Source organism: Juglans microcarpa x Juglans regia, chromosome 3S (genome assembly GCF_004785595.1).
Source record: "Juglans microcarpa x Juglans regia isolate MS1-56 chromosome 3S, Jm3101_v1.0, whole genome shotgun sequence".
NCBI classification, from domain to species: Eukaryota; Viridiplantae; Streptophyta; class Magnoliopsida; order Fagales; family Juglandaceae; genus Juglans; species Juglans microcarpa x Juglans regia.
In genome coordinates this window covers 10,437,919-10,453,022 of record NC_054599.1, presented here as the reverse complement: position 1 = coordinate 10,453,022, position 15,104 = coordinate 10,437,919, and the positions used below count along the sequence as shown (strand labels likewise).

Here is a 15,104-nt window from a genome sequence, read left to right as displayed (position 1 = left end):
CTATAACACATGACTTTAAACTCTAAAAATGATCACGGATGGGGAAAGTGTTACCGTGGTGTTAATCTATTTTTTCCTCTAACACAATGTTTCTTTTGAATATAGATTTTCAAGTTTTCTACCTTGAGATAAATGGTAATCAAGTGACCAGGGAGTAAGACTTCCTGATTTTGCAAGGAATCTGGGTTGTCTGGCACAGATGTCTGATCCACAAGTGAGAAAAGTTTATGCAGCATAAAGCTGAAGAAAAGAAGCCAAACACAAGTCAGTATGTGAGAACAATACCTCCCAACCAAGAAGAGATAGAAAAACAAACATACAAACAGTAACGTATGACAAACAATACTTATCAAAAGAAAAGTAAGACCAACAATGAAATTTGGCAACTATGTGTTGGGAAAGATAAGTCAAGGAGAGAGAGAGAGAGAGAGTGGCGCACATGAGCAGATTAAACTTCTCATAATTGTTATCGAGGTGAACAAAGATGTACTCCTCAAGAACAGCATTAGCAACCTACCAGAAAAAGAAAGATGAAACCAGTCACAGGAAAAATTTACACTTCAAGTTGTATGTACAAAGTAATCCTTTGCTTCTTTCTACTAAAAAAGAGTAACAGGTAAAGATCATGACATACACCAGAATAACTTTCGTTTTCCAGCCCATCCATGGCAGCTTGGAAATGCTCCCCTAAATTTATAATGACCAAAGTTAACATAGGTTATCAATAATCCAAGTCATATTCCAATGAAAACATGAAATATCCCATGGTCAGTACCAATATGCTCTAGACATTGAAGCCGAGTGAAAAGAGAGAGATTTCGAACTTCATCAAGAATAATTTTTGCCCTTTCACCCACAAGCTGAGTGGCAACAGCACCCTTCTCTCTCTCATCTTTCTCACTACAGCAGCATGTCAAACTCTCATATATTTCATGATCAGTTGTGTCTACAAGAGCCTGTTTATTACACAAAACAAATCTATTATACCACCATAATCCAACAGGTCAAAAAATGAAGAAGCATGGTATTCATTCAGCATTACATAATAAAACCAAAAATGTGCATTACATAATATTCCATCCAGAAATTAAACTTCAACAGGGTGGTAAAAAGGACATACAACATGATTGCTGAAAATATTTGGCTGCATACAAACCTTGCACATTCCATTCTCTTTCTTTATTTCTTCTTACCAAGTCGCTGAACGTTGTCAAGGAGGTTCTCAAAAACGCATTCATTAAAAAACTTGGAGACATTGATGTCAAGCTAAGTGTATAAACATTGTTTCCCATTTTATAAGATTTATTTTATAGACATAATAAAAATGTTAAGACCTAATAAACATTGTATAGTTTTGAACAAAGTAACAAACAATTCTGTAAAACGCAAGTAAACAAACTGCACAATCCTATCTAGGCATGTTTACCCAAGAACTGTACCACAATTGAAGATCCTATTTTATAATGCCACAAAAAAAAAGATCACCCCCTCTTAATCTGACCGGTGATACCTCATCTGAAACGAGAAGGCAAAATTTTGGACGTTTAGGAATTCATGTATTTTGAAAGCAACTCATTGCTTCAATGTTTCTTTAATAGGTAAAAGTAAAAATTTTATTGAAACACAACAAAAGACATTGCCCGGGTAAAACAGGATGGATTAAAATCATCGCTTCAGTGTTTTCACATGATTTTTATAGAAATATGGTCAAGATTTACATAAAAGAAAGGATTCGAGCTATATTGGTATTCTCATTGATTGCTGGATCAGTGCCAATACTAATAGCATTTATCATTAAAAATCACTAGAATGACAACCTAATGTTTAAGAAACTACTAGATTGTTCAAACCTAGACTAGCTAAATATAAATCTTTACCAGATCTAGAAAAGCCCATGAGAACTACTTGACCTCCATAGCACATGTGCAAGAAGCATGGAAAGATAACACTACTTTATTCCCTCCCACACCCCCAAATGCGCACAAATGTAAGATGGGTGAGAAAAAGAAAGGATTATGGGACAAGTAGCCAAATCATCAATATCAACACAAAAAATGTATATCTACTTAAGCAAAAAAAAATTATTTAATAACCAGAAAACGTTCTTCATACATAAGAGTGGTCTAAAAAACAAGTAGAAAGCCAAGGAATGTCTGAGAGAAATTTTATGCATCACAACCTACCTTTAGCACGACGCCTGCAGGAAGCAAGTACTCCCTCCCCTGTATCCTGTAAAATAAATTCAAGAAAGTATATTCTAGTTATATTCAAAATCACAAGTCATATTGGGGGGGAGGGGGGGAAGTGTTCTAATGAAACCCCAGGGGCATATGAAGTGGCTTAAGGAAAAATATCCAGAAATCCGGAAAGGTTGGGGATCTTATTCTAGACACACTAGATTGGTGTTGGGGGATGTAACATGGATGTATGGGTTGGGGATATGACTCTTAAGGATGTTTATCCTACTGTTTTCAGGATTGCATGGGAACAAGAGGCCTGTGTGACTGAATTAAGCGAGATCTCTACTGGCTCTCAATAGTAGAATGTCAGTTTCATTAGGGCATGATTGGGAGGTTGGTGTGTCTTCACTGAGCTTTTAAATTCATATACTCCTTTGGAGCTGGTAACACAGAGCCGGATAACATTGTTTGAATTCCTTCTAGTAAAGGAAAATTCTCCGTACGCTCAAATATGAAGCCCTCAATACTCAGGATAGTAATGACTTCCCTCGGAAGAATATTTGGAGTAAGGCACCCCTTAACACTGCCCTTTTTGTTTGGACTCCATCCTTAGGGAAGATCCTGAGCATGGATATCCTACGGAAATGTGGGTTTATCCTTATTGATCGGTGTTGTATGTGTAAAAATTGTGGCGAAACAGTGGATCATTTACTTCTACATTGTGAGTTTACCAAGGCCTTATGGAATGATTTTTTCAAGAGTGGGATTAGCATGGGTTACGCCTGGGAGGGTGGTTGATCAACTAGCTAGTTGGATAGGGCTTAAGGGTGTCCCCTTGATTGCAGCTATGTGGAAGATGGCTCCCATTTGTTTACTATTGGAGTATTTGGAGGAAAAGGAATGACCGAGATTTTTGAGAATCGAGAGCACTCCCTAGAAGAGCTTGAAGAATTTTTTCTTGAGAACTTTATTTATGTGGACCATATCTATAGATCTTAATGGTCTTAGCATTCACAAATTCCTTGTATCTTTTTTCTACTTTCTAACTAGGTGTACTCTCTTGTATACTTCATGTGTACTTGGGCTATGCTTTTTTCTGTACTAATAAAAAAATCACAATCTATATATTACTTTGTTAGACCTAGCCCTAGCTTACCAAAATCCAAGTCTCGCACTTCCATTACGAAGGTAATATACTTTGACTGTAACTGAAGACTGATTTTTTCTCTCACACCTGAAACAACAATTAAGGAGCAATCAAAACCAAAAGGTAAAAACTATTAAACAAGTGGTGTGAAAACCAAAACAATAACGGGAGTATATATACTCTTTCTGTTGAATGACAACTAGAAATAAATGGAACAAGTTGAATATTTAGTCTAGAATGAACCACAGCTAACATGACACCATTATCTATACAACTTAGATAAGTGATATAGTCGCTAACACATACACGTCATAAAAACTTAAGTCAACCTCCACTAAATATGATACAACAGGGTGGTGGTGTGGAAAAACATTGGGAGAGGATGTAGAGATTTCTCTCATTGAGTTAAATCTGACATTGAGGATGGTTTTGAGATCATATTTTCACAAAGCTTGTGGTGAGGAATCCCTTAAAGACATCCTTCTCGGCATTGTCTAGCATCTCCCATTTTAAGGAGAAGTTGATAGCAAACCTTTTGCAGATCTTAGAGAATAGATCCCAATGGAATGTTTGCTTTTATTAAAATGACACATCATTGGGAGGTGAGGATGATTTCCTCACTCTTTAATTGTTTGTACTCCTTCAGGATAAGAGGTGGTGGAGGTGATAAGATCTGTTGATTCTTACTAAGAAAGAGACCTTTGAGGTCTTCTTTCTACCATGCACTCATCCCCCAAGATGGCCCTCCTTTCCTTTGAAAGAATATTCGGAGACATGAGGCACTGTCAAGGGTAGCATTCTTTGTCTGGATGGCAGAATTATGGAATATTGGTTTTGGAAACTAGAAAAACAAGAGAACTGAAAAAATGAGATGTCCAAAGTTAGGTCCAACTGCAGGGTAAATTGAAATTAGACCGTGACATCATTAAATAACTTAATTAAAATTACAAATAAATAAATAAACTTATACCAGAAGAAATTTTAACAATCTACCCAAAAATAATTGAATAATTTGAAGGATGTTTTACCGCTAATAGATATCAGAAACAAGATTGAAGTGTCCTAAAATGTATTTGCAGCAAATTGATATTTGTGCACACCACAACAAAACTCCAACTAAATTTGAAATCAATGTTTTCCATCTTTCGAATCCCAGTCACTCTCCTTTTTAATACTCAAATTTCAAAGTTTCATTTATCCCCTTCTCAATTCTCAGCCAACCACGGTGAATATCCCAATATTTTATGGGCACAGAAGGAGCATATCAGTGCATGGCACAGAGCTATCTATCAGCGCAAGTCCATGGACCCGATACTTATGATTTGTTGACACCACCACTACAGCCCAAATCAATTTAACTATCTTTTGTGGATGGTAAAGTGGGGGCAGCTGAAATCGAGAGATATGGAAGGGGGCTGAGTTATAGGCATCTCTAGGAAAAAATGACCAAAACCCTTGAGATCCATGATTCTCAGGTCTACGGATACTATGGGGGAATACATTTTTTTTTTCAATAGACTGGTTTTAGGAGGTAATAGGACCGGGCTAGAACCTGTATACAGTTGGACTAATCCAATCGAGCAATTCGGTCCAACCTTTGAAACCTTGGTCTTAGTGTACAAGTGATGGTAAATCATTCGACTGGCAGTCTGGACAGCATTTTTTGAAACTTTTAAATATTATGGTAAAATCACCCAATAGATCTTACCTGTTAGGGTGCAACATAGTCATTAAAGGGCGAGTTGGATTGAACCGTACACTCAGACATCCAGGATTTTATTCCACACAAAGAACTCCCCTAGATTACCTTATATAAGCTTCTCGCAGGTGAGGTCATGTATCCGAGGTTTACTCCCAAAGGGTGGGTCCGAAGGGTCCTACTTTGGTGAGGTTCCATGTCATGAAAAACTAAAAAATAAATAAAAATCTAAAAAGATAAGAAAGAAATCCCAATAGATCCTCGTCTTAGCAAAGAATAGATAATGACAATTAAGTTCTGCGGTTGATTTTATTGCCAACAAGATAAATCTTTATGGCATTCCAAAAATAGTTACAGTTTGGAAGATGGTCCCCATATGCCTTTTGTGATGCATTTCGAGGAAAGGAAATGACTGGAACTTTGAAAATAAGGAACATTTGCTGGAGGAGCTTAGAACTCTGTTTTTCAATTTGCTATTTCTATGGGCAATAGCTATAGATTTTAATGTTCTTCACTTTCATTATTTCCTTGTATCTATTTCTTCTTCCTAACAAGGTGTTTCCTCTTGTAGACATCACATATACTTGGGCGATTCCTATTTTTCTGTTAGTATTAATAAAACCTTTTAAAAGACGTTTTAAGATTTATTGTGACCACTGTAAGGGTGAAGAAAGTGTTTTCAAGCAAAAATCTCGAATTCAATGATTTAAATAAGGAGGAACATACTGAATAACATGCTATAAATCAAAGTTCCATCTTTCAAAATGAACCGGTTCATCTTTAAATCCCAAAAATGTCCCTAATCTGCCCATGATACCAAATAGAAATTTTAAGTTATGTAGATGGATATTATGAAAAAGAAAATCTCTGTGCATTGGATAAAGAGATAACCTTATGACAACTGCTTTATCAGTATATCCTTCTCGCCGATCACTAAATGAATTCCGCACCATACTCATTGGCTGGACCAAAAAGCACTCATGTCAGTTATGTGACATGCATAAGCAACAAAAAGCAAGAGAGATTTTACTGAACAAAGTACTGAATTGCTTCAAACCATCGGTGTATAAATAATTGACTTAGCTAGTAAAAGCCTAAATGACTTAGGCTCACAGGAAACATACATAAAATCTTGGCTCAAGCCACAATTTCAAGGTTGAACACATTTTGTTGAAATTACTAGCTAAATGACTTAGCTAGTAATTGGCAATTTACTAGCTAAGTCATTTAGGTGCCAATTACTAGCTAAGTCATTTAGGCTCACAAGAAACATACATAAAATCTTGGCTCAAGCCATTCAAGGTTGAACACATTTATCCACTTGAGTATCACAAAATGTATGCAAAAGGCAAAGTCTCTTACATAATTCCGCTTTGGCAATATTAGAAGTCGAACAACTCGCTCAAGCCCATTCAGTATAAAGTAACTAGACAGCCAAAAACAAAAAAAAAAAGATTTAGAGTAGTAGGAATTATATGCAGATTAAACAAAAATAATTTAAAAAAATAAATCTATACAACAAAATCATCCACCTCAAAGAACAAAAATGTGGCATTAAGCAATACTTGACTCCAAAACAGACCACAATGAGTAGAACAGACATTATAGTTGAATCCAAAAATAAAAACAATTAAATAGCTGTCAATGTTACATTCTAGGTACCATGCATCTTTTAAAATTGTTTTGGATACTTCTTTCCCCCTCTATCCCTCTCTCAGAAATGACTAATTCCAGCGTTCCTCGCGATTCTTCTCCTCTTGTCATTTTGTTACTTTTGGGTGGGTGGGGGGGCATGATGAGGAGCTTGCGGGTGGATTCCAAACTGTCTTTTGTACTGAGGATCAGGGACTTATCAGAATCACAGAGAAGGGTAAACGAGTGACAAAGCACATTTCTTTTTAGAAATGGGGTGGCTGGTTTGTTGGCCAAAACAATGGATGCATGTGTTTATTGGGAGGCCATAAGGAGTTCCTTAAAACCACTCGAGAAGGCCATCGTATTTTCTTAGTTCAGCGTCATGCCAATCCTTTCGGCCGCTTCTTATCATTTGAAGTTTATGGTGGTGGTGGTGGTGGTGGTGGTAGACGTGCCGTTTTGGTTATAGCCGAAGGAGTGCAAAGGGTGGGTTTGTTTTGCAAAAACGCTCAGGGACTTCTGTCGTTTACCTTCCCCTGCTATGGTTAATGGTAATAGAGGAGTCGCACTATCCATTGGTGGAACTATTGATGGGAGAGGGAAGCAATCCCAGGTTTTGAGGCCTTCGTATGATCCGGTGGTGTCATATAGGGCAGCGCTGGTAAAGCCAATGTCTTTTCGGCTCTGCAAGGAAATTCTCGTAGTAATGGAGGTTCTAGCATGGGTGGTGTGCCACCTTCTAGTACTGGTTCTTGGTTACCAGCCCCTCTGACCGATGGTTCTGGTTCACACGCAAAGGTCGGCAGCACTCTCCTTCCCGAGGGGACTGTGTCAGAGTATTTTGAGGAGGGCATATTGTTGGCGGTGCAGGCTGAGTTAATCAGCGTGAATGAGAAGATCAACCGTCTAATTTTAAAAGTAGATTCGGGCCTGGGCCTGACTATGGACTCATCATTTTCTGACCCAAGTCTATTCTGTTCTTCTAGGATGAGTTGTGCAGGCCTATCTCCTAGGTCTTATGCTAAGGGGCTCAAGTGTAATGGGAAAGGCAAGGAAAAGGTTGGGGTTGGGCCTCAAAAGCATATCAAGCCAGTGTGTCGAGCCAAGAATCATAAGGGGGTCTGACAAAGGTGAATCTTCATCAGGAAGGCCCAACTCGATGGTGGGTGGCCTACCTGAGCCTAGACTAGCTCAGAAGCTATCCTGCCAATTATGTTTCCGGTGGTCGAGATTCCATAGAATAGAGGTACGAGGTCTCTCCATTTTCATGTCTCCTTCAGAACCGACGTCCTTTGTAGATGTGTTGCGATTGACGTTTGGGCAGTCACAAACTTCTTCATCAGTGGCCAATGAACCTACGGAAGGTGTGCCCGCACCTATAATCATGTCGGAAAGGGAGGAAGTGGGCTCTCAGGGTCGATATGGTGGTAAGGAAGGACACTAACTCTGGATTGTCCAGTGTCTCCACTCAAGTTCCTTATCTTTCTTTGCTAAGGGTCTGAGGACAAAGGTGCTGATGGATTTTCCATCTGCGATCCCTGTTGAACTTGTTAAGCACCTGAGTATGGAAGATGGTGATGTTTTGCAGGAGCTTTATGTTTTCGAAGGGGTGTGTCAGACCATCCCTCCTGTAGGGTGTCGAATGACTCGAATCTAAAACTAGTCCTCGGTGATGGAGATTGTTTTTATTTTATTGGGGTGAGAGGGGGGGGGTGATGTTGTACCAACCCCCTTGTGCACACTCCCACCCAGTCCTAAATCGCCAGGTTATGGAGATTCAAGCCTACATTGGGATTTCTTGTGTAGGCTTTGAAGAACAATTTAGGGCGCTCCTTATCACTATTGAAGCTGATCGAGTTTCGAAATCAGTTTCAAAGACAGATAGGGAACTAAGAAGACTCAAATGTTCTATTAATTATGATGCGAAGGAGGTGAATGGCAAAAGGGACAGATTGAAAGGGAGGGGGCCTCTTTTTGTTCATGAAGCCTAAGATCCTCTTTTGGAATATGCAAAGGCTTAATAATCGTAACAAGCGCCTTCGCATAAAATCTTTATTGCGGACTTGGAAGATTGATATTGTGTTTTCAAGAAACAAAGTTACGATTTAACAATAGAAGCATCATTCATAGTCTTTGTGAGTGTTCTTTTGTGGGTTGATTTTATTTGGCATCTTTGGGAGCTTCGGTGGTGTTCTTTCGATGTGGAATAAAAGAGCGGTAGTCTGTCAAGGAGTGTATTGGGAATTTCTCAGTTACTAGTTTATTTTAAAATGTTGAGGATGGGTGGAAGTGGGTTTATGTAGGCACTTATGGGCCATGTTTGGATTATGATAAGAGACTTCTATGGGAGGAGCTGGTGGGTTTATATTATCTATGGGATGTGTCATGGTGTATGAGTAGGGATTTCAATATTACTCACTTTCCTATTGAGTGATCGGGGGAACCTCGAACTTCCTTGGCTATGGAGGAGTTTTTTGAGTTCATCTTTGATTTGGATCTCATGGATCTCCCTCTTGTTGGGGGTGAGTTCACGTGGTCCAATAGTCGGGATTGGTCACAATTGGATAGGTTTCTCGTCTCTAGGACCATATGGTTTTTCTATGGGATTTTTCCAAGTTTGTTGGGATATTGTGAAAGTTGATATGATGCATATTTTTCTCGAGGTCTATTCTTTTAAGAAGTTTGAGAAATGCCTCAATGCGACTTTAATCACTCATCCCGAAGAAACATAGGGCTACGGAAATTAAAGATTTTTGTCCTATAAATCTTGTAAGTGGGGTTTACAAGATTATTTCGAAAGTTCTAGCTAAACGTTTGAGCACGGTTATGGAACAAATTATTTCTAAGCCTCAAAACGCCTTTGTTCGGGGGAGAAAAATCTTGATTCGGTTCTCATTGCCAATGAATCCTTGGATAGTAGATTGAGGGAGGGAGTCCTAGGCATTCTGTGCAAGCTTGACATGGAAGAGGTGTATGATCATGTGAATTGGGAATTCTTCTTTTATATGCTTGGGAGGTGTGGCTTTGGTGAAAGGTGGATCTTGTGGATTCGACACTGTGTTAATACCACTCATTTTTCAGTGCTAGTTAATGGCACCCCTGCTGGAGTTTTTTTAATATTTCTCATGGCCTGAGGCAAGGGGACCCGTTGTCTCCCTTTCTCTTTGTTATTGTTATGGAGGCACTTGGACGGATGGTGGAGCTGCTGTTGGGGGAGGTTTTTTATCCAGATTCTCGGTGGGAAATGGTATTAATGGTTCTATCATAATTTCTCATCCCCTTTTTACAAATGATACTCTTTTTTTTTTTTGTGAGGCAAATCGTAGCCAGATTCAAGCTTTAAGGGCACTTTTGTTATGCTTTGAAGTTGTGTCGGGTCTCAACGTGAACTTTGGTAAGTCTGAGATGGTTCCAGTGGATGTGGTGTAATATTACTAACTTGGCGATTTTTTTGGGTTGTAAAGTGGCTTCCTTGCCTATGAAATATTTGGGTCTTCTGTTGGGAGTGACTTTTAAGGCTAGAGCCATTTGGGATGGGGTTGTTGAGAAAGTTGAGAAAAGGTTGGCTGAGTGGAAATAGATGTATTTATTGAAAGAATGTAGACTCACTTTAATTAAGAGTACTCTATCCAACCTCCCCACTTATTTTTTATCCTCATTCCCTTTGCCTGCAAGGGTGGCTAATAGGATTGAGAAATTATTCCGGGCTTTCATGTGGGGTGGAGTGGGGGAGGAAACTAAGCTCCATCTTGTTAATTAGAATAAAGTTTATTCTCCAATTTCTAATGGAGGCTTGAGGGTTCGCAACTTGAGGACATTCAATAAAACCCTATTGGGAAGATGGTTCCAGAGGAACCACTTGGAAGGGGATCCGCTTTGGAAGGAGGTTATTGAATATAGATACGGAAGTGCTTGGGGGGTTTGGTGTTCTAATTAAGTAAGGAGGGTGTATGGTGTGGGCTTATGGTAATTTATTAGGAGGTGTTGGCAAAGTTTTGCCACTCATATTTGTTTTGTAGCTAGTGAGGGCTCTAGAATCAGATTTTGGCATGACGTTCGGTGAGGAGATTGCGCTCACTATAGGGCTTTCCCTGCTCTCTATTGCATTGTTGTTAATCAGGATGCTTCTATGTCAAATCTGTTGCCATTTTCCCATGGTTCTCACCAATTGGATGTTCAATTTAATAGGGCTGTTCATGATTGGGAAATGTATACTGTTTCAGAATTTTTCAGTCTTATATATTCTACAGGAGGCCTAATGGTACATGAGGATAGGATGCAGTGAGGCCTAATGGGAGCAAATAGTTTACAATGAGATCTTATTACAAGCTATTGGCATCACATGGTAATGTTCCTTTACCATGGAAGAGTATTTGGAGGTCTTGTGTGCCTTCCAAAGTAGCTTTCTTCGTATGGACTGCCTCTCTTGGGAATGTTTTGACCACGGACAATTTGAGGAAGCGGGGTCTGATTGTTATGAATTGGTGTTATTTGTGCAAGAAGAATGGGGAATCAGTGGATCGTTTATTACGGCATTGTGAGGTGACAAGTGTTGTGGGAAGAGATCTTTAGAAGAATTGGTGTGGCTTGGGTTATGCCTTTGAGGTTGGTGGATTTAATAGCTTGCTAGAAGGATAATCAAGGCTGCCCCAAGTGCTTGCAGTTTGGAGGATAATTCCTTTGTGCATTATGTAGTGTATTTGGACGGAAATGAATGATCGGTGTTTTGAAGATAGGGAGCGCACAATGGTGGACCTTTAGGACTTTTTTGTGCACACCTTATTGTTCTGGTTTTCAGCCATTGGGCTTAATGGAACTAGTGTTCATGACTTTTTGTTTCAAATTTTTGGCTCCTAGAATGTATTTAGGTGTTTTTTTGTATACTTCTTGTGTATATGGTCTTCGCCTACTTCATTCGTATGAATAAAATTTTCATTTTTCTTATCAAAAAAATTCGTTGTCAATGTTATATGATAGTTTGGTGAATAAGGTATATAAGATCATTTCTAAGGTGTTAGCTAATCGTGTAAGTGTGGTGTAGGGAAAAATTATTTCGAAATCTCAAAATGTTTTTGTAAGGGGGAGACAAATTCTTGATTCGGTCTTAGTTGCTAATGAATTGTGGATAGAAGAATTCGGTTAAATGAATCTGGAATTTTGATCAAATTGGAAATGGAAGAGACACATGACCATATTTGTTGGGATTTCCTTTTGTACTTACTCGGGAGGTATGGTTTTGGAGAGAAATGGTGTTTGTGGATCAAGCATTGCATTTCGATGGCACGATTTTCTATTTTGATGAATGGTTCCCCGGTTGGATTTTTTAATAGCTCTCGTGGTTTGAGACAAGGAGATCCGTTATCTCCCTTTCTTTTTGTTCTTGTTATGGATGCATTGAGTAGAATGATTGAAATGGCAGTAGAATGAAGGTTCTTGTTGGGTTTTGAAGTGGGAAATGAGGATCGGAATAGCATTAAATTATCTCATCTTCTCTTTGTCAATGATACTTTAATTTTCTGTGAACCTAATCAAGAAGATCTTCAATCTTTGATAGCATTGTTGTTATCTTATAAAGCTATATCGGGTCTAATTATTAATCTTAACAAGTCTGAAATTGTTCCAGTGGGTGGCCAATATTTCAGATTTGGCTAATATTTTGGAGTGTAAGATTTCTTTACTGCCGCTGAAGTATCTTGGTTCTCCATTGGGTGCCTCTCACAAATCAGTTTCCATATGGGAAGGGATGATTGAGAAGATCGAGAGAAGGTTGGCTGGATGGAAAAAGCTATACTTGTCTAAAGGGGGACGAATTACTTTGATAAAGAGTACACTGTCTAATCTTCCCACATATTTTCTTTCACTTTTCTCTTTGCCAGCAGGGGATGCAAAAAGAATTGAGAAATTTATCGCAATTTCTTATGGGGAGGTATAGGAGAGGAGAAAATTTTCCATTTGGTTAGTTGGAACAAGGTTTGTCAACCAATTTCTTGTGGAGGATATGGGGTGAGAAATTTGAGGATGTTTAACAAAGCACTTCTTGGGAAATGGCTTTAGAGATATCATTTAGAGAGATATGCTTTATGAAAGAATGTTGTTGCAGTAAAATATGGGAGTGGGTGGGGGGATTGGTGTTCTAATGAAGTTAGAGGAGCGTATGGGGTGAGTTTATGGAAGTTCATTAGGAAAGGTTGGGGGGAGTTTTTGAAACATATTACATTTAACGTGGGGGAAGGGAAGATGATTCTTTTTTGGCATGATATTTGGTGTTGGGAATCAGCTCTCAAATCTGATTTTCCCTCTCATTTTAGGATTGCAAGAAATCAAAATGCTGCTGTGGCAGATTATTTCCAACATACGGATAATAATATTCTGTGGAATGTTGACTTTATCAGAGAGGTAAATAACTGGGAAGTGAATGATGTTTCTGATTTTTTGGGAAGAATTTATAATTCAAAAGTGATGCAGGGAAGAGAGGACAATTTACTGTGGGACGATGCTGGAAAGTCCAGGTTTTCTATTAGTTCTTTTTATAAGGTGCTGACTTGTCATTCTGGTTGTGCTTTCCCTTGGAAAAGCATTTGGAGAGTGAAGATTCCTACTAAGGTGGCGTTTTTCAATTGGGTGGTTGCTCTAGGGAAAGTTTTGACTACGTATAACCTTAGAAAGCGTGGTATGTGCATTGCTGATTGGTGTGTCACATGCAAGAAGAATAGTGAATCTGTAAATCATCTCTTTCTTCATTGTGAGGTGGCAAAGTCTTTATGGTATTAGGTTTTGAGTCGGACAGGTTTATATTGGGTGATGCCAAAGGAAGTTGTAGATCTTCGTGCATGTTGGAGACATTTTGAGGGAAAGGAAATGAGTAGCTGCTGGATAGAATATGATTCCTTTGTGTTTAATGTGGTGTATTTGGCTGGAAAGAAATGGCAAATGTTTTGAAGACAGAGCATTTTGTAACATACCGGCCCAAATTTAGGGCTTAAAATTAGTATTATTTTTTTATCATTAGTTTAGGAAATATGCTAACAAATAAATTAAAACAGTGAGTCTTTCCCTATCAAAATCTTCGTATAGTCATCCATTAGGTTCCCATATTGGAATAGGTTCCTAGTTTGAAACTAACTCCAACTCAAACTCTTCAAAAATCCTCTCAGTGTTTGTATCCTCGTAGGAATAGTTTCCTAAGTGTAGCCAACTTCAAACCCTAGCATATATCCTGAAGACTCACGTTATTCCTTCCCATCATCCATAAGAATCCCACGGGACCCTTCAGAAATAAACACAAGAAACATCATACACTCCAGCCCAACGCAACAGCCTTTGCAAACCAAGAAAACCACTCTCACATCCAACCGAGACACTTACCTCACTGGAATCCACCACAGATGCTGCTGACGGTAAGCTCTCCTCCCACCTCAACGAACGTTGTTGCCGTTTAAGCCTTTCCCGTCGTTTTTCCTTCTGTCATTAGTGACCAAAGTCGCTAGGTGTTGTGGCCAGCCACCGTCGACCACTTTAGAAGACGTCGGACTACCTCTCCGAGGCCACAGAGATCGCCGGCCAGCCCCACCCCATCTCCTTTCCAGTAAGCCACTGTCGTCTGCCACCCTCCCCTCCCTCTATTTTTGTCGATTTTGATAGTTCCTCTCTCTAAACTCTCCCTCTCAGCGTCACACCATCATAGGTACCCCCCAGCTGTGCCGCCGGTCCTTCCCAGCCACCCAGAGCTGCCACACATCAGCTTTCTCCTCTCGGTGAGTCCTCTGTTATCACACAGCCATCCCCTTCAGTTGTTTTGGTCCCGTGTGTGTTCTAGAATTACAACCACTCTTTTAATTCATAAATGGGCCCTTGGGCCCTAAGCCCATACAGCCAATGCCTTCTAAAGATAAAAGAGTATTGGGCTTATTTTAAATGGACTTGTGCTTTAAAATTAAGATGGGCCAGGTTGCACTTTTACAAAAACTATTCTAATGATTTTAAATGGACTGTTTTCTCAATTAGGGCGAGGCTGGAATTTAAATCAAGCCCAAGTTTTACTTAAATAAATATGAGCCCATAGACTTATTTTTATAGAAAGTATTTAAGGGATTTTAAAGTATATTTGTAAAGTATCATTTTTAAACTATTTTTGAGCCTATTAATTAGTTAATATTCCAATTGACTTTTAACTAGATTTTTATAAAATTATTAAGTTATATTTTTAAATAGAAGTTAAGGAATATGTTATGAGTTTTGAATAATATTATTATGTATTAATCTTAGTATAATTAAATTATCTCTATATATGATTTTAAGTATTTAGAATGCTACGACACGTCTTTCTAGGAAGTTAGTGACAATTAGTGCCTTGTATAAGTCACGAGCTAGGATGTGAGATTGTGGAAGCAACGCTAAGAGATAATTAGTATGATCATTGCATGTGTACTGTAAATGTTCTAAT

General features: G+C 38.8%; 1 protein-coding gene across 1 annotated transcript in view; it reads right to left on the bottom strand.

Moving 5' to 3' along the window:
• Positions 1-15,104, bottom strand: part of LOC121257190 (DNA-directed RNA polymerase I subunit 2) — a 50,274-nt gene that overhangs the window by 23,308 nt on the left and 11,862 nt on the right. Inside the window, 8 exon segments of the mRNA XM_041158120.1 lie at positions 123-240; positions 440-513; positions 635-687; positions 776-956; positions 2,184-2,229; positions 3,337-3,414; positions 5,918-5,988; positions 6,389-6,452. Of these exon segments, the coding sequence (XP_041014054.1) occupies positions 123-240; positions 440-513; positions 635-687; positions 776-956; positions 2,184-2,229; positions 3,337-3,414; positions 5,918-5,988; positions 6,389-6,452 (685 nt within the window).